Below are 20,044 nucleotides of genomic sequence, written 5' to 3'. Positions count from 1 at the left end.
AGGCTTGGCTCTTGGATCACTCCTGAATTCTGCAAAGATGGTAGCCTCTGGTATGACAAAGGAGGCTCTTGGCTTCTGGAACCCCCCACAAAACACCAAGCTTTATTTCACCAGTCGTAAGCAAAACAACCACCGGCCAATTCCAGATTTTCTGCCCTGCACTATTGACTCTGTGGAGCTCCATTTGCCCATGGCTCCAGGCTTGATTTGGAAATAGTATTCTGATGCTCCCCTTGGCAGTACTCTGCTTTATAGACCCCACAGGGCCTTGGTCTAGGTCTGAAAGTTAATGTCCCCCCACCTAGCTGGAGAATATTGCCCTGAGAGGCATTTTGATGTGGATACCATCAGGTGTGCTCCATGGGACTGGTGGCTGCTCTGCTGAGGGCTCCTGCCCAGCTTCACTGTGGTGGGCCTTCTCTGCCAGGAAGCAGGCTGGTGGCTTCTGGCGTAATGTCTTTCACTGAAATGTGCTGTCCCATCATCTCTCTGCCTACAAATTTCCCATCTCTGAGCCTAGGGAGAAAGCAGCAGAGACTCAAGTAGAACCAAGAGTCAAGAAGACCATAAGGTGGGTGGGTTGTCCCTGTGGCCACATCTGTGATCATTACCTGAAGAGCTAGAGGAGACTCGGGCTGGAAAAGGGGATGGGACAAGAGAAGTTCGAACCCAGGTGGGAAAGCAGAAAAGAAATCTTGGGGGGGACAACAGCAGCAGTGGGAATCTACCCATACCTGGGCTCTTTCCTGTCTAGGAGGTTTTCCTGCTTCCCTACACCCCAGGGGGAGGACAGGAAGGATGGAGGACAGGAAGAGCTGACCAGGGAAGTAGATGTAGAGGCCCGGCCACAGTCCAGGTGAAGGGCTACCACGGAAGATGGGAAAAGGCGACAGCCGGCCGTGCTGTCTTTACACAGACCTCCCTGTGGCAGTGGCATCCATACGTGCCCCCCCCTACTACAGAAAAGCTTCTCAGCAAGTGTCCCTCAGCTGCGACACAAGAAGTCCGGCTTTTCCTTTTCTGCCCGCCCAGCGAGGATGAGTGCAGCTCCTTCGGTGGCTTGGGCGGCGGCGGCGGCTCGAGCGCGCGTGTGCGCCCGCTGGTGCTGGGAGAGCGAGCGGCTGTGACTGAAACACTTGCCGCACTCGGCGCACTGTGCCGGCCGCTCGCCCAGGTGGGTCTTGCGGTGCAGCGCCAGCTTGGAGGCCACGCTGAAGGCCCTGCCGCACTCGGGGCATATGTGGGGCTTGTGGCCGGCGTGGTTGCGCCGGTGCACGTTGAGGTTGGAAACGCATGTGAAGCGTTTGCCGCACAGCTCACAGCGGTAGGGCTTCTCGCCGGTGTGCGTGCGCCGGTGCTTGGTGAGGTCAGAGCGGTCACTGAAGCGGCGGCCGCACTCGGTGCATGGGAAGGGCCTCTCGCCGGTGTGGATGCGCTGGTGCACCACCAGGTCTGAGCGCTGCCCAAAGCCCTTGCCGCACGTGGCGCATGCGTGCGGCCGCTCTCCCTGATGGCTGCGCCTGTGGCGCAGAAGGGTGGAACTTTCGCTGAAGCGGCGCCCGCAGTCCCCGCATGTGTATGGCTTCTCCCCCGTGTGCGTCCGCTGGTGGCGCACTAGCGTGGCGCTCTCCAAGAATCCCTTCCCACACTCCGGGCACTTGAAGGGCTTCTCACCTGAGTGCGTCTGTAGGTGTCGTGTTAGCGTGGAGCTCTTGCCGAAGCTCTTCCCGCACACGCTGCACTGGTGCACACCCGGCGCGTGCGGCTTAGGAGCTGGACGCTGGCTCGTGTGGACGCGAGTGTGGCTCTGCAGCCCTGCAGAGCTGCGGAAGGCCCGTGGGCACTGTGCGCAGCGGTGGAGGGGGTCGAGAGGCGCGATGGCTGTCCCCCACGGGTGTGCCCGCGCCTGGTGGAAGCGGAGCGCACTCTGACGGAAGGCACGCGCACACAGGGGGCAGCGGCAGGGCCGCTCAGGGGGGTGCCGGCGGCGCCGGTGCAGCAGCAGAGCTGAGAGGTGTGGAAAGCTGCGGCCGCATGTGCGGCAGCGGCAGGAGCGGCCGCGCTGTCTGTGTGTGCTCTGGTGTAGGTCCAGGCGGCCACTATGATGGAAGCTCTGGCCGCATTCATTGCAGATGTAGAGTGTCTGGCCAGCATGCACGCGACGGTGTGCGCGGAGGTCAGTGGCCAGTGCGTAGCGCTCCCCGCAGTCGAGGCAGCGGTAGCGGCTGTCGCCGCCATGGGCACACTCGTGGCGCAGCAGCACCGAACTGTAGCTGAAGCTCTTGCCACACTCGCTGCACACGTAAGGCCTTCCTGCTGCCGCCGTGGCCACCGCCACCGCCTCTGATGCAGCGAACATGGTGAAAGCTAGGCTGGGGTGCCCTCGGGACGCAGGCTGGGTGCCAGGCTGGCAGGGACGTGTGCCACTCCCACGCCGGGGTCCACAGCCTCAAACTGCGTGTTATTTTCAGTTTCCTGAAGGCCTACAAAGGGAGTAGCAGAGGGAAGAAGGGGAGGCCTGGAAAACTGGCCTGCAGATGTCAGCTTCCTTCTTTTGTGGGCAGGCTCTGCAGCTTTTTCTAAGGTGGGCTGCAGCTAGGTTCACCCTTCACCCTTCACCCTACAGGGAGAGAGTGACTGTAAGCCACAGTAACAGCTGCAACAGCTACACCTTGGGGAAATGGAGAGGCAAGCACAGGGCCCCTATTTCTTGTAACTTCCTCAGCTAGATCATCTCCTGGATTCCACTCTCCAAGAGGAGGCAAAGCCATAGGACTCCTAGAAGTATTGGGGGGTGGTCCTCATGCCATCAGGAAGGGCAAGAGGGATTCAGAGAGGGAGTTTCCTTCCAAAACTCTGCTTGGCAGGGAATGAGGAGTATCCAGCAGCCTGTTTTCTGTCCTTAGATCAGAGGTCTTGGCCTGGACATGCACTAGAAAACAACAAGGAGGGAGAGGCAATGAGAGGGCCCCTGGGCCTCAACTACATCAACACCTTCTTCTGAGACCCTGATTTCTAAAGTCACCAATGTGAACCCGGCCAAATCTGGGCTGGAAGGACAAGGAGGGCAATGAGATAAAGCATAAACCTATAGAAAAGTAGCAGTTTGGACAAAAATCTCAGAAAGGGCTGGGGCCTGGGCAAGGGATGGTTATCCAAGAAATGGCAAAGTATTGCCTTGGCTTTGGACAGTAGCTGATAATCACTCCACACCAGTGCACAGCCTCAAAGTTCCCTGGCCTAGCCTTGATAAAGCAACTCAGGATCAAGGAAAAGACCAAAAAGGAACATGAATAATAATGAAAGTTAATGGCATTAGCCTAGAAGTGCTTTTCACATTTTCAGGAAAACTGTGGAGAAGGAAGACACATTCCTTCCTAATTCTCAGGTCATCCAAGTTGTTTGTAAATATTCCACAAACCTTTCTCATTGCCTTAGCTCCAGGGATTTGAGAACCCAGAGTAGCAGAGAAACCCCTTTATGAGGATGGGATCTGATCTGGTGTCCTTTTTATCTCAAATGTTATCCAACAGTCCTTTTGACAAGTTGGTCCAGGGGGCTGTCTGGGAGCAGGATCAGCTTTCCTGTACAGAACCTCCTGTGGGCCTCATCACCGACTACTCTCCTCCTCAAGGCTCATGGATTAGTCCCAGCTAAATTCAGTGGAGATTAGGTATAGTTGCTATGAGTTATAGGCCGTGTCAGTCAATAGGTCAGGAGAGGAAGCAAACAAAATGATCAGCAGTCATTTTCTTATTGGCAGATGGAAACATCATAAATACCCAGAGCTCAGGCTAAAACACCCAAAAATGGGATCCACTGACAAAAAGCCTTGAAAGCCACAAACCTTCAGGGGTGGGCTCTGGAGTTTCTGCTCCCCTCCACATTGGGCAGTAGTGGCCAATATATGATGTTCTCTTCTCATGCCTTGGGAGCAGAATATTCTGTACCCTGCAGGGATGAAGTAAGAGGGACAACATGAATTTACAATGAGCAAAGGGGACAGAGGCAGGGAAAGAAAGAAGAGAGGAGTACTTTTTGGAGGTGAGTATTGTTTAAAATGGACATTTTCAAATATAAAAAACTGAAGAATAATATCACGAATCCCTCACCTTTAGCATATATCTATCTACATTTTGCTATTCTGTTTCATCTATCACACTCCTTTCCCACACACACACTCTCTCTCTCTTTTTTTTTTGGCCTGTGGTATTTTAAATCCCAGACATCTTATTCATAGAGAATGAATTTAAGCAAAAGCTGAAAGCAGGGACAGGACCCCCTCTGCAGACCTCAAAGCAGTCTTCAGAGAGAATGTCTCAGTTCTTCCAGAGGGAACTTTCAGCCCAGATACTTGGGCTGTCTATTCTGGGTTGTCAGTTCAAAAGAATGTTTGCCCTCATGTGAATAAAACTTTCCCTCAGGAAAGTTTTGATCCAAATGCCAAAGAGAGCAATGCACCATGCTGCTGAGCGTTCCATCTCACTTGAGGGACACCAGGGACCATGGCACTGGTCTCAGGCCACGTTTCTGGGAACCCACCCTCTGCCTTCCAGGGCACAGGCCCAAGGAAGGTAAGACGAATGCACAAACATGCATACATAAATGGCATATAAACAAAGATAAAATTTCCCCCCATTATAGATGTGGTGAGACAGACCCTGATCTAGGGGGCAGGTTTGGTAACTGAGTGCCAGAGTACACCCCTGAAGTCTGTCTTCTGTACCTCACCCCATGCTGGAGTTTGCCCTGGAAGCAAAGGGATCTATGCTTGGGAGGAAATCTGAAAGAAAAAAAATTATTGTACAAAAAGAATGATTTCTAGACTATCCTAACCAGTTTCCCAATTGAGAGTTTTTTTTTTCCCCGACTGAGAGTTTTATAAGTTGTTATACCCAAATTCATTTTAAGTAAAAAAGTAAGTACAGGAGGAAAAAAAAATAAGTACAGGAGGGCTTGGAAAGAGGGAAGGAGGTAATAATGTGTGAGTTGGTGAAAAGTCCTAATCGTTCAATACTTAAAATATTTTAGTATTTATCAAGCATTTATATTACAAGTACAAATATTTAAAAATATCATATATGTAACTGAAAACAGGTACTAAGTAAGATAAGCTAATGAAAAAATTAACATTCACAACTGATTAAAAATAAACGGAGTTTCATATATCACTTTATTTTTGTTTCTTAATAGATATTAGCAGGTATTTCATTCCACATCTAACCACATCTAACCTATTACAGATCAAGAGTGTGGTAATTAACCAGCATTTAGTACATTAACTAACAATCTACTATGAGAGCAGCTTAGTTCTTTTTCTTCTGAGTTGTGTCCTTCAGTTAGTACAAAGATTTTCTTTCCTGGCTATCTGTTCTGCCAGGCCAATACTTCTGGGGCAGGATGAAGAGAGAAGTGATCATCTTGCAATTCCTCTCTTGAAGCCACAGCCGGGTAAAGCTGGTGCAGGAGTGGGGCTGAGGGCTGTCCCCAGATGTGCTGTGCACTACAGTAGCCATGAGCCATATGGGACTGAGCGCTGGAAATGTGGCTGGCTGGTCTAAATTGAGATAGGCTGTAAGGGTCAAATACACTCCTAATTTCAAAGATTTAGTATGAAAAAAAGAATGCAAAATATCTCAATAATGTTTAATGTTGATTATATATTGAAATAATGTTTTGGATATATTGGGCTAAATGAAATGTATTATTTAAATTAATTGCCTACTTTGGGGCCTTCCCATTTATAGTTCCAGCTGTAAAGTCCCTTCGCCTCTTTATTCAGGGCTCTGCTCCAATAACCCCTCCTCAGAGAAGCTCTGCTAAGCACCTTCACACCCCACAGTCCTGTCCCCTTACTTGGCTTTATTCTGAGTAATCAATGAAAGTAACAGAGAATAGTAGTCCCATCCATTCCAGGAAGGTTTCAGCCCCTTTTCTAGGTAAGGATGGAGTGTGGAATCTAGAGCACCAAAATAGCCACTCCTGACCTAACAGAAACAAGGTCCAGTACTTCAAAAGAAGTTGCCCATTTCAGCTTCAGATCCAGTCTGGCATGTTTAAGGAACTGCTAGAAATAGGAATGACAGCTGCTTTCCATCCCAAGTGCCCAAGCCTGATCATGATCCAAGTACGCTGTTTTGGACGTTTTGCCTTCACACAGATTTTCCTGTGAACTGAAAACTGTGGAGAAGATCGGGATCTTGGCAGGGAGAGAACACACGTAGTAGGATAGTCTATTCTTTACTTCCTCTGACACATGGGCAAAACTGCAACCCAAAAGGGGACAGAGCATCCCAGAACCGGGATGTGGGAAGGGATGATAAATGGTGTTCTGCAATTCCCTGGGCCTAGCAAGAAGTTGGGCATCCAGTGCTTTTTAAACATGATGTGTTTATCTGGAATACAGTTCTTCCCAATGGCAGGGTACTGGAGGAGGAGGCCTCTCACCAGTCAGCTTATCCTCCATAGCCCTATCTACCTCATATGCTGCAAATGCTCTGCTTTGGTTTACTGAAATGGAACCGTAACATGCGTAGGCAAGTGTCCAAATTCTGCTTCTTCCATTATTACCTGTGTAATCTTGGACAGGGGACAACAGGTGTCGGACACTCCTGTCTGGGAGAACTCAGTAAAGGAAGCGATCACATTTCATATGAAAAGATGGTTGAGTTATGTGTAAGTCTGAGAACTGTGGTGGCTGCGTTTTTAGGTCTTACTCTCTTCAGGACAGCTCCTCTGAAGAGGATCCCGAGCACAGGGGCTGGCTCCTTCCTCTACTTCAAGGATTCTGAACGTTCTGCAAGTTTGTAAGTCCTTCCCTTGACCGCCAAAGAACCCTGCTTCACATGGTTAGAATAGCGTGGGCATTCTGTACTGTAGCCCCAAGACACACCCCGGGAGCTTTCAGAGGAAATCAGGGAGACGGGTCACTTAGCTTAAGGCTTGTTACCGGGTTCTGACCGGGAAAAGGGCGCTCAAGTATCCACCGGAAGAGGAAGGCCACACTTGAGTAGATCGCAGGGCAGCCAATCCGGGCGCCTCAGCCACCTTTCATCACGAGTCGCTAGGCAGATTCTCCAAGGGCGAAACTTCCCACTCACAGTCCTACCCCAGCATCTCGCCCGCGGCGCCCGCCCATCGAAAACCTAGCGAGAAGTCGGGACGATTAACGTCGACGGGGCCTGGTGGGTGACACTACCCTTTTAGTCCGTCTTAACCCGGCGCCGGCCCCGAAGGTCAGCAGGGGAAGACGGGGGAGGACAGGCAGAGGGCAAGGCCTGAAAGGAGCAGGCCGCCGGCGTTGGCAAGCGGGAACTGGCCAATCGCTCCTCCCGCCCCGCCGCAGCGTCACTTGTTGCCGAGCGGCGCTCGCCTCTGCCGCAGACGCTAGTCGCCAGGAGCCGAGGGGAGAAGACGGGCGGTAGTTGGGGATCGCTGCCCCGCGCCAACCCTGCCCTCCCAGCCCCAGTCCCCTCACCGGTCGCCGACAGGCTCCTTGTACACCGCGCAGTTCCTACTCGGCTGGCTCGCTGACCCCCACCTCCCGGACTTCGGGACTAGGGCGCTGAAGGGAGGAAGGGGCTGGCGGAGCGTGCGGCCGCCGAGTGGGGAGCTGGGAGGCTCCTCAGGATAGGGAGTCACGTTCTGGCTCCGCTTTTCCCGGCTGGCCAGTGGTGGGCCTCATGAGGGCCGCGTCACCGGTTGCTGGGATGACTAGAAGGCCTAAACTCTCCCGGGACTGCTGGCGACATCGCCAGCCCGCGCCCGAGACGCCGCAAGGGGGCAGGGTTACCACTGGGAGCCAAGTCCCGCCTCCCTCCCTGACAAGGCTCCGCCCTCTTCCCAGGGTTAACCAGTCTCTGCCTTCTCCAGGCACGATTCCGCCCAATCCGAAAAAAGGGCGCTGCGCACCGTCTCAGCCTGCTGTGGCGGAGTTCCACGTGCCCAGTCCGCTCCTCCCGCTGCTCCCGCACGCCCGCGGGGACGCGCACGGGAGTCCTGCAGCTGCCTCCGGGCCAACGGGTTCCTGCAGTGGACGGACCGCGGGGGCCACCTTCCCAAATCGTCCCAGTAGAAGTCAGTGACTGTCTATAGTGAGGGCACACTAGGTTAACAGAGTGCGATCCTCCCTGCAGCTCGGCCTTGGAGGTTCCTGCGAATTGGCGACTCGCCCAGTGCGCACTGCCAGGTTTGGGGATACTTTACCTAAACTGCTTTTCAGCCTCCGGTCTGCTTCCCAGCCTCCTCTACAAGAGCTGCTAGGCGGGGCTTCTTGTCCAAATGTTGAGACTGCAGTGTCTTCCACTGAGAGATGGAAATGCAACTGGGAGCCCAACAGCCCCTTCTTCAAGGCTTATCCAGAAGACTCTCGAGGATGGCACTCAGGGTTATTCTTTACCTGCCCTAATGTTCCTTTCGAGAACACTTTGTACTGCTCCTCCTGCACATCCATAGTTTCCATCCATCTGCTCTGCTCAGGAGCCCAGTAAACCACAGTACTCGAGACCCCTCCGGCCCCACCTCTTGGTTCAGCCTGGAATGCTCTCCTTTTAATTCCAACCATTCTTAAAAGTTTAGTCAAATGCCGTGTCCACTAATCTATGCTGGAATGCTGTTTTCCACCCTCGGTCTTGGGTGTGCACCCATGCTACAATGCAACCCTCTCTATACGTTGGTATAGTCACATGATGGCCGACACCTCTGGAAGTTAAAGGCCTTGTCTTGCTCATAATTGATGCTCTGAAGCATGAGCACTGCACATCACAATTAGTGATGCACAGCTCAACGAGTTTTTGCTGATTCACATGTGATAGTGCTTTTTAAGGGGTCCAGGGATGGCACCAGCAGGCAGGGAAGCAAAAAACGGACACAGGACGTAGGCCTGGGGTGATGAGGGCCTGAACCAGGAAGGGATAGAGGTGGAAGAGTAGAAAAGAAAAACATGCTTGCTGTCAAGTGCCATATGCAGGTAAGGTAGTTATGCAGAAGAGGACTAGTTGAGAATAATTCCAAAGACTTTCAGGTCTGAGAAAGGGATTAATTAGGACATTTCTGGACTCATTTTTCAGCACTGATGACATGTGATTGAGTTGAACAGTTCTGGAGGAGTGACTAGGATGGTGATAAATACATTACATAATTGAAGGGTCTGGGTATATTTAACCTGCAAAGGAGAAACGTGTTCATGACTGTACACAAAATGTGACAAACTGTTATATGAAAGAGGTCTGGATAACTTTTTTTTAACTATGGAGGAAAGAACTCAGTGGAGATAAAATGTGGAGGTGTGGATTTTTGTTTCCTGTGGGAGTCATTACAGAGGGGCATAATAACTGGAACAGGAATATTGAGTTTAGTGAAAGAAAGAAGGTCAAGAATTTGTGTGCATATTTATCACCTTGAAAATATCTGACCCAGGTGGTTGCCTTTCAGTACAATATTTGTTGTCCTTACAAGCCATAAGAGGCATAAGACGCCGTCTGAATTTATTATCATTTACCATACACTTTAGAATTATGTACATATCTTATCTCCCCTACATTGTAAGCTTGAAGGCATTCTTAATGACTGCACTTTCATGAATGCCTGCTTACATTCAAGGAAGTGAACTGAGTATGAGACAAAACAGAAATTGAGTCTCTTGAGGAGTGGTGTGGGAAGACAGACCTCCATGATTAATGCCTTCCCATTATGTAAAGTGGTATAAAGCTAGAACAATGGGATAATTCTGCTATAAGTCATCGGCAAATTTCATAGATTTAACACCTAGCCAAGATTTTGTATTGGGATGATGATAATAATGATTTCCACACCGTGGGGAGCTTTCTGCCAATGTAGAGACGCTGGGATTGGGTTGGGACAGAGAGATGGGATAAGGCAGGAAAGGAGTCTGTATACTCTTGCTCTAGAGTAAGGACAAAATGTAAGCAGATGCAGATCAGAATTCTGTGGAGGATGATGAGTGGGACAGGGCAAGAGTTCTAGGAAATGGAGGGGAAAGAGGTGTTGAGAAAGGAAACTCAAAGTACTTGGGCTAACTCAAAGAATCCCTCCCTCCCACAAGACTTTAATTGAGGGCACAACCAGTTTCACCTGGCTGGGCAATGGGAATATAGAAATGTGCTACAAGAGGAAGAACCATGGTGCATCAGGTTTTGTAAGGACCAAGAAGTTAGAAGTGAAAAGATGAAGCTACAAGAATGGATGACATTTCCCAGAGAGGCTGTGGATAAGAAAGACTGAGGATAGAACCCTAGCACTGGTCTCTGAAAGGAGGAAGCTGTAGAAGCAGTAAAGACTTTGAGAAAAAGAAGGGTCAAGACAGGCTAAGGTGTTTTTGGTTTTTTAAATAATAAAAAACCTCAACTTCTGTTTTGTCCCATACTCAGTTCACTTCCTTGATTTATTTATTTGTGTGTGAGAGAGGGTGCATGTAGAGGGAGAGAGGAAGAGAATCCCAAGCACACTCTGCCTTGAGCATGGAGCCTGACATAGGGCTCAATCCCAGGCCCCCCAGATCATGACCTGAACTGAAACCAAGACTTGGACAATTAACTGACTGAGCTACCCTGGCACCCCAAGACAGGGTGAGGTTTTGGATCCCATGTGAGTACAGTGTGTAAAACTTGCGAAAGTGCAGTAATGTCATGGCAACCTCAGTTCATTGGGTTTGGCCAGAGGGCACTGTTAGTGGTTTAAGAAGAGACAGACAGAAAGGGGAGTAAAAGAACTAAATATTCATTGTGGGCATGTGGCAGACAGCACAAGCTTTGCATTACAGTTGAGAGGAAAATGAAAGGTAAGCAAACAGAGTTAAGGTTATAGACCACTATTTCAATCTGTTATTTGAAATGTGAGCCTGATCAAATAAAATTTGGAAGGCTTGCTGTTACAATGATATAAAGACTGAGAACAGTTTCAACTTCATTTACTTCCTGTATTACTAAATACAGTGTTTCTATCCTTCAAGGATTCCAATTTTAGTCCCATTTACAATAAAAACATTGGACTCTAGAACATGATAACTTGTTTCCCAGATAATTCCACAGATGTCAACTGACAGTTTTCCAATAGAAAGAACCAAGGACAGAAAAGCGAAATCTAACAATATATAATGAAGACAGGAAAGAACAGGTGGCCTAACAGAATTCTGAATTGCAGATTTTATTTTTTTAAGCAATGAGAATTTTTATTTTTTATTAATTCCAAGTTGCATTTGCAACTTGTAAAGCCAAATCAAAATTTCTGATTTTGATCAAAATCAAAATTTTTGATTTTGATTTTCAGGAAGAGAGAAACAACTTATAAAATGCATCAATAATACACATACTAATTTTAATAATGTGACATAGAGGATTAAATGTCTTTTAAATACAGTTTTTCAAATTTTTATTTCAATTCCAGTTAACATATAGTGTAATATTGGTTTCAGGAGTAGAATTTAGGTGACTCATCACTTACATATAATACCCAGTTCTTGTAAAAACAAGTGCTTTCTTACTACCCAACACCCATTTAGCATCCCCCATCCTTCCATCAACACTGTTTGTTCTCTATAGTTAAGAGTCTCTTATGGTTTGTCCCCACCCCCCACCTTTTTTCTCCTTCCACTATGCTCATCTGTTTTGTTTCTTAAATTCCACGAGTGAAATCATATGGTATTTGTCTTTCTCTGACTTGTTTCACTTAGCATCAAGCATCACACACCCTGGTTCCTGTGTCACAGCAAATGGCCAGATTTCATTCTTTCTGATGGCTGAGCAATATTCCATTTTGTGTATGTCTGTAATATTCCATTTCTGTCTGTATATGTTTTGTATACAGACACACACACACACCATATCTTCTTTATCCATTTGTCAATTGCTGGACATTTGAACTTTTTCCATATTTTGGTTATTGTGGATAGTGCTACTATAAACACTGGGGGTGTACGTGCCCCTTTGAATCACTACATTTGTATCCTTTGGGTAAATACCTAGTAGGACAATTGCTGGGTCATAGAGTAGCTCTATTTTTAACTTGTTGAGAAACCTCCATACTGTTTTCCAGAGTGGCTGCACCAGTTTACAGTATAATAGGGTTTCCCCTTTCTCCCATTCCTTGCCAACATCTCGTTTCCTGTGTTGTCAATTTGAGCCATCCTGACAGGTGTGAAATGATATTTCATTGTGGTTTTGATTTGTATTTCCCTGATGATGAGTGTTGTTGAGCATCTTTTCATGTGTCTGCTGGCCATCTGGATGTCGTTTTTAGAAAAATGTCTGTTCTGTCTTCTGCTCATTTTTTAAAAATTTTATTTATTTATTTGACAGAGAAATTACAAGTAGGCAGAGAGGCAGGCAGAGAGAGAGAGAGAGAAAAAGAGAGAGAGGAGGAAGCAGGCTCCCTGCTGAGGAGAGAGCCCGATGCGGGACTTGATCCCAGGACCCCGAGATCATGACCTGAGCCCAAGGCAGCAGCTTAGCCCACTGAGCCACCCAGGCGCCCCTTCTGCCCATTTTTTAACTGGATTATTTGGTTTTGGGGTTTTGAGTTTGTTAAGTTCTTTCCAGATTTTGGATCCTAACACTTTATCAGATATATCATTTGCAAATAGCCTCTCCCATTCTGTAGGCTGCCTTTTAGTTTTCTTTTCTTTATTGTTTCCTTCACTGTGCAGAAGCTTTTTGTCTTGATGAAATCCTGATAATTCATTTTTGCTTTTGTTTCCCTTGCCTCCAGAGATCTGTCTAGTAAGAAATTCCGTAGGTGCCTGGATGGGTCAGCCATTTAAGCATCTGCTTTCAGTTCAGGTCATGATCCGTAGTCCTGGGATCCAGCCTTTCATTGGGCTCCCTGCTTGCAGAAAACCTGCTTCTTACTCTCTTCCTTGCTAGTTCACGTGCTCTGTCTTTCTCTCTCTCAAATAAATAAAGAAAATCTTAAATAGTAAGAAGTTGCTATGGCTCAGGTCAAAGAGATTGCTGCCTATGTTCTGAAGGATTTTGGTATTTCCTCATTTAGGTCTTTCATCCATTTTGGATTTATTTTTGTGTATGGTCTAAAAAAGTGGTCCAGTTTTACCAACACCATTTGTTGAAGAGATTGTCTTTTTCTATTGGTTATTCTTTCCTGCTTTGTTGAAGATTAGTTTACCATGTAGTTGTTGAGTCCATTTCTGGGTTTTCTATTCTGTTCCATTGATCTATGTGTGTGTTTTTGTGCTAGTACTATAATATCTTGATGACTACAGCTTTATAATATAGCAGCTCAAATTCTGCAGTCAACGTAAAAGTCTCAGTTGCTGATTCAAAGACTGCTACTTATTTTTACACTTATGTAAGTAAACTAATTGTGAAAAGCTCTAGTAAACTAGATACGGATGATGTCTAAACCCTTAGTGATGAAATTTCTTAGTCCTTAGTGCTAACTTAGAAAAAAAAAATGGTTATGCTAGACAACATGAAAAATGCTCAACATCACTCGGCATAAGGGAAATACAAATTAAACCACAATGACACCACCTCACACGAGCCAGAATGGCTAAAATTAACAACTCAGAAAACATCAGATGTTAATGAGGATGTGGAGAGAGGGGAACCCTCTTAACACTGTTGGAGGGAATGCAAACTGGTGCAGCCACTTTGGAAGACAGTATGGAGGTTCTTTGAAAGTTAAAAATAGAGCTACCAGATGACCAGGCAATTGCACTACATATTTACCCAAAGGATACCAACATAGTGATTCAAAGGGGTACATGCTCCCCGATGTTTATAGCAGCAGTGTCCACTGTAGCTGAAATATGGAAGAGCCCAGATGTACACTGATAGATGAATGGATAAAGATGTGGTCTATATACAGGATGGAATATTACTTAGCCATCAAAAAGGAATGAAATCCTGCCATCTGCAACAACATGGATTGGAACTAGATGGTATTATGCTAAGCAAAATAAGTCAGTCTGAGAAAGACAAATAGCGTATGATTCCACTCATATGTGAAATTTAAGAAACAAAGCAGGTGAACATAGGGGAAGAGAAGGAAAAGTAAGATGAAAATAGGGAGGCAAAGCATAAGAGATGTTGAACACTAGGAAACTGGTTTGCTGGAGGGTGGTGGGCAGGGGGAAGGGATAACTGGATGATGGGCATTAAGGAAGACACTTGATGTAATGAGCACTGGGTGTTGTATGCAACTGATTTATTATTAAATTCTACTCCTGAAGGTATTAATACAGTGCATGTTAAATTGAATTTAAATAAATTTAAAAATGTTATGTAAGATAAAAATTATATTCAAAACTCACATGTAAGAATCATTGGTTCACAAAATAAGATTTGGAAAATGAGCTTAAAATTATGAGGCATAACTCTGGGGGAAAACTGAAGTAAAATACATGATAAGGATAAAATCAGGTTTTATGATTGAAATCACTTTAAAGGCACTTTAGGAGCAGAAGTGTAAAACACTGCTAGTATCACACGCAAACCTGTAGTATCTTTAGAAAATCTTTTGATTTCAGTTCCCTTCACAGATTTTGAGGCATTTAAAATTTAAGTAGGTACTGTTAAACCTAAAATATGATGTATTACTAAAAACATTTTAAGTAATATTAAATACTTTTCTGTATAAAGCGTAATTGAGGCAATTTATCATTGTGACTAAGGGCCTGGACTGTCTATGGACTTAGTTCAAAGACTAGTGCCATCACTTACCAGCAGTATGATCTTGGGCAAGTTATTTAACCTTTAGTCCTTATATTTCCTCAATTAAAACATGGAGGTACAATATACTTCAGTTAGTTGTTGTGAGGAACAATGATAGAAATAAACCCACTCAACAGTACCTGGTAGAGGTTAACACAACATATGTGTTTGGTGTTTTTATTGTTCAGTGAGATGACAAGCTAAAGGGAAAATAATTTATTTCTCAAATAATTCAGGGATTTTAGTAATACAGGCTTCCCCTTTAATTAACATTTATTAGCAAATTTTACATTATATATTTCCTAGAGCAAGTTTCCAACCAATTTAAAAAAAAAAAAACTTTATTGAAGTATAATAGACATAAAATCTCACATACTGAAATGTACAATTTGAGCAGGTGCCTGGTAGTTCGCTGTGTTCCTACAGTGGTTAGTAATTTGCACTGCAAAATGCGCAATTTGGAAAGTCCTGACATGTATATACAAATCATATTCTCACCACATCGACTACCCACAAATTTCTCTGTTCCAGTTTATACTCCTTCCTTTTTCTCCCCTTGGCATGACTATCTGTCTTCTGTCACTATCCATTAGTAAACTATTATGTTTCATTAGCAGATGCTGGTATGTATTAAATATCTGACTCAAGGTAAGAGAAAAAATATCAAAGAACATAGAAGGGAAGTTAACCACAAAGGAGTTTTTAAAGATGAAGGTAATTTAAAGTATTTCTGTGAAGAAATTAAAAAAATAAAAGTTACCAATGAAAGCCTGATGGGGTGCCTGGGTGGCTGTCAATTAAGTGTCCTACTCTTGATTTCAGCTCAGGTCATGATCTCAGGATTATGAGACTGAGCTCTGCATCAGGGTCCATGCTGGGTGTGGAGTCTCCTTAAGATTCTCTCCCTCTCTCCTTGCCTCTCCCCACCCCCTCCACCCCCACTAGTACTCTGTCTCTTAATGTCTTCTATGTTTCTCCCCAGGTAAATGGGTAGATGGTAGAACCATTCACCAACACAATATAGAAGGAGGAGTTGGGAAAGGGGATGAAAACAGATTTGTACTCAGTGAGAGGTAATCCTTGCAAAGGCCACTGGTCTGAGAAGCTGCTGGATCTCACGCTGGTGAGGAAGTGGAGAAAGGGGAATGCTCCTACACTGTTGGTGGGAATGCAAGTTGGTGCAACCACTCTGGAGAACAGCATGGAGGTTCCTCAAAAAGTTGAAAATAGAGCTACCCTATGACCTATGTCACTGATTTATAAATAGCAGCAATCGCACTACTGGGTATTTACCCTAAAGATACAAACGTAGTGATCTGAGGGCGCACGTGAACCCGAATGTTTACAGCAGCAATGTCCACAACAGCCAAACTGTGGAAAGAATCTAGATGTCTGTCAACAGATGAATGGACAAAGGAGATACGATATATATATACAATGGAATACTATACAGCCATCAAAAGAAATGAAATCTTGCCATTTGTGATGACGTGGATGGAACTAGAGAGTATTATGCTTAGCGAAATAAGTCAATCAGAGAAAGACAATTATCATATGACCTCCCTGATATGAGGAAGTTGAGGGGCAACGTGGGGGGTTTGGAAGGTAGGAAAGGAATAAATGAAACAAGATGGGATCGGGAGGGAGACAAACCATTTACCTATTATGGCTTGTGAGGGAGACAAACCATAAGAGACTCTTAATCTCACAAAACAAACTGAGGGTTGCTGGGGGGAGGTAGGAGGGAGAGGGTAGATGGGCTATGGACATTGGGGAAGGAATATGCTATGGTGAGTGCTGTGTAAACCTGGTGATTCACAGACCTGTACCCCTGAGGCTAATAATACACTATATGTTAATAAAAAAGAAAAAAGAAAAGAAGCTGCTGGATCTCAAAATGTGATCTATGGCGGGGGGGTCTGGGTGGAGATAGTGTTCTAAGAAAGGAATAGTAGCCATGGGTAGGGGCCATGCGCTTTAGCAAGGGGTATCAGAGAAAGGAGGCTGCATGATGCATGAGATGGTCGTAGGCTAGCATCAGAGCCTGAGAAGTCCTGGCATGTAGGGTAAGGTTTTCAAACATGAGTGAGTCATGAATCAGTGGCACAGGTCTCCACCATCATTTAAAACAAAAACAAAAACAGAAACAAAAAAGTACAGAAAATATTAATAAGCTTAAGCTTTGCAGGTAATTTGAGTAAAGATCTTTTCCTGAAACTTTTGTTATATTTACACAAATATACATATATTGGGTTACAAGGTAAAACATATTTTTGGGTTGTGGTCCCATTAGTTTGAATGTCACTGATTTATAAAACAAGTACCACAGACTATAAGCTACATGCAAACTGGAAGAAGTGACTTTTTCTTCATTACATAAAATCCTGGCAGAGTGGACACTCATAGACATAATACATGAAGGAATAATCAACAGGCCAGAGAAGGGGAAACCCAGGACAAGGGTGACTCAGAAGCTAAAGAAGGGTGAGAGAGAATAAATAACCTAGTAACAGATGTCAGTGATTTGCTGATATTCAGAGCATGGGTGATGACCTTATGTCTGCAATTTCTGTGAACTGACAGAAGCAGAAGCTAGACTGCATTAGTAAATGGGAGAGTAGAAAGGAGGAAAATGACAATGGAGAGACATCTGTTTTGTATTGAAGATGTGAAAGCTGAGTATGTGCCTGGAGGAGATGTAGGAAAGACATGCTCTAGAACTAACGATTCCATTCATTAGCCATATGTGGCTATTTAAACTAGAGTTAATTTTTTCCTAAACTTTCTATGATGAGTTGAAATGTCACCTTCTTTTTAAAAAACGTTTGTCAGAGATAGAGAGAAAGAGCATGCGCACAAGCAGGGAGAGTGGCAGCCAAAGCAGACAGTGGGAGGAAGCAAGCTCCTCACTGAGCATGACAGCTGACCTGGGACTTGATCCCAGGACCTTGGGATCATGACCTGATTTGAAGGCAGACATTTAACCGACTAAGCCACCCAGATGTCCCTAAAATTAAGTTTTAAAATGCTGTTCTTTAATAATACTAGCTCCATTTCAACTGCTCTATGGCCACCTATGGCTAGTGGCTACCATACTGCTCAGAGCTGACACAGAAACATTTGTCATTGCAGTAAGAGAGTGCTGTTCTAGAGAAAAGTTTTAATTCATCATGTCTGTGTTGGCCTCTATAAAACAAGCCAGTGTACACTGCTCCCAAACGGCTACTTGAAACATTATCCAAATCCAGCAAAACACAAAAAACACCCTCCCCCCCCCCAAATCCCAAAACTGCTAGAGAAATGACAATCAATCAATGATACTACATTTGGTCTCAGTAAGAGTTAACCCTAGGAAAGGCCGGTGGAGATAACAGGGAGGCTAGCGCACTTGAGGATGTGATCTAGGTTACTTGTGGTGTTATCCCACCTGATGCAGCAGAAATAGTTGACAACTAGAAGGAGCTCATCACTGCTAACGACCAAGTGCACAGGGTAAAGGACCTGCAGCACAAGGTGTAAGGAAGACAGGTATGGCAGTAGTGTTGGCTAGAAAAGGTCTGGAGAATTCAGGCCAGGTTAGACAGAAGACGGTGGGTAAAGTGGGAGTCCTTATGGTGAAATTCCAGTTTTAAAAAATCAGTTACTAGCAGAGGACAAAGAAATACATTGTTTCTAATTTCGGTATATAATTTTCCTGGCTGCCTTAGTAAAAAAAAAAGGAATGTGATGGTAGACAGGTATCACTATCCACCAGATCAGTCCACTTAGACGCTTTAACTCAGTTTTCCGCTGACTCAGTATAAAAAAATTTCCAATTTTGTGGAAAAAAAATCCGTTTTAAATCACTTTTTCTTTTTTAAGATTTTATTTATTTATTTGACAGACAGAGATCACAAGTAAGCAGAGAAGCAGGCAGAGAGAGAGGAGGAAGCAGGCTCAGAGCAGAGAGCGGGATGCCGGGCTCAATCCCAGGACCCTGGGATCATGACCTCAGCCAAAGGCAGAAGCTTTAACCTACTGAGCCACTCAGGCGCCCCTCTTTTCTTTTTCTTTTTTTTAAATGATTTTATCTAGGGGGCGCCCAAGTGGCTCAGTGGGTTAAAGCCTCTGCCTTTGGCTGAGGTCATGATCCCAGGGTCCTGGGATCGCGGCTCTCTGCTCAGCGGGGAGCTCCCGGGAGCCCCCCACCGTCTGCCTTTCTGCCTACTTGTGATCTCTGTCAAATAAATAAATAAAATCTTAAAAAAATAGAACAAAACGATTTTATCTATTTATTGGAGAGAGAGAACTGGAGCGCGGTAGGGAGAAGCAGGCTTCCCTTGAGCAGGGAGCCCCACGTGGGGCTCGATCCCGGGACCCCAAGATCATGACCTGAACCACCCAGGCGCTCCTTAAATTACTTTTAAAAGGATACATTTGGCTCCACCGCTTCTTCTTCATTTATTCCTGGATGTGGTCATTCGTGCGGCGAGGGAACGGAGGGACGAAATCCGAAAGCGAGTAAGAACATTCAGTTCACTCGCCTTCCCTGAGGCGATCAGAGCAACCCCCGAGGTGGCTCTCAGTAAGTTAGGTCTTTTGCAAAAATAAGACCGGAGCCCTCAAGTCCTCCCCGTAAGCCTCGCCTGCCGGTACCTAGAAGTGACCCCCTTCCCCCCGCCACCCCCGCTCCGCTCCCCGGGTCGTTCAGGTCAGGTCCCCTCGCCGACATGCAAGGCAAGATAACAAACTCCTCGCGGGCTCTGAAGCACCGAGCTCAGGTAGCCTAGGGTTCTAACGGGAGTTCGTGCGGGAGACGGCCGGGCCGCGCACGGGGCTGCCGAGGCGCCGCGCCGGGACCACCGTCACGGCGCCGGCCGGCGGCCCCGAGGGGACACATTTACCTATTACCTGTCCGTTCAGCCATCGTTACTAAGGCACTGCTGACTTCCCGGAGTGATCAGTTACTTCAGGACCACGACCTTCCGTCCTAACTGCGGAGCGGGCTTGTCTCGGCACTCCGGCCGCCACACCGCCTTTGCGGGGGAAGCCAACATGTTCACTTAAGCGCCGCTGCGGCCTTCACGGGCGAGGCCGGAAGTATCTTTCCGGACGCCTGCGCCGCCGCGCCTGAAGCAAGATGGCAGCACTCTTTTCGAAAGGACTGTCCGATCTTCGCTTTATTTCTACCCCTTCCCCATCCACCAGGGACTCTCGACTGCTATCCCAGATCCGGCGTTTCTCAGCACAACACGCTGATGTTTCCATTTCATTCAGCCGGGGTGCAGGATGGGCTAGAGGCAATGTACGGCGGCGACGATGAGCGCCGCAGAACGCCATTTTGTACGGAGACCAAAGGCCCGGGGGGGGAAGGCGTA

At 46.3% G+C, this 20,044-nt stretch overlaps 1 protein-coding gene across 19 annotated transcripts; it reads right to left on the bottom strand.

The window, feature by feature from the left end:
- Positions 1–73: 73 nt before the first annotated feature.
- On the bottom strand, positions 74–19,771 carry ZNF672 (zinc finger protein 672). Of its 19 annotated transcripts, none has more exons than XM_032335186.1 (5): positions 19,571–19,771; positions 19,102–19,133; positions 4,661–6,615; positions 3,848–3,951; positions 74–2,932 (listed from the first exon to the last, which is right to left on the bottom strand). In XM_032335186.1, the coding sequence occupies exon 5, from the start codon at positions 2,357–2,359 to the stop codon at positions 986–988; it is 1,374 nt and encodes a 457-aa protein (XP_032191077.1). In that variant the 5' UTR covers positions 2,360–2,932; positions 3,848–3,951; positions 4,661–6,615; positions 19,102–19,133; positions 19,571–19,771; the 3' UTR covers positions 74–985. The 19 variants fall into 19 exon arrangements, with proteins under 19 accessions (XP_032191077.1, XP_032191083.1, XP_032191078.1 ...); XM_032335192.1 differs by having other exon boundaries at positions 4,661–5,557; XM_032335187.1 differs by having other exon boundaries at positions 4,661–5,557; positions 19,102–19,771.
- Between the last annotated feature and the right edge of the window lie 273 nt (positions 19,772–20,044).

The sequence above is a fragment of the Mustela erminea genome, chromosome 3 (genome assembly GCF_009829155.1).
Source record: "Mustela erminea isolate mMusErm1 chromosome 3, mMusErm1.Pri, whole genome shotgun sequence".
Lineage (NCBI taxonomy): Eukaryota > Metazoa > Chordata > Mammalia > Carnivora > Mustelidae > Mustela > Mustela erminea.
The sequence above is the reverse complement of the archived record's forward strand: the minus strand, read 5'-3'. Positions and strand labels throughout refer to the sequence as shown.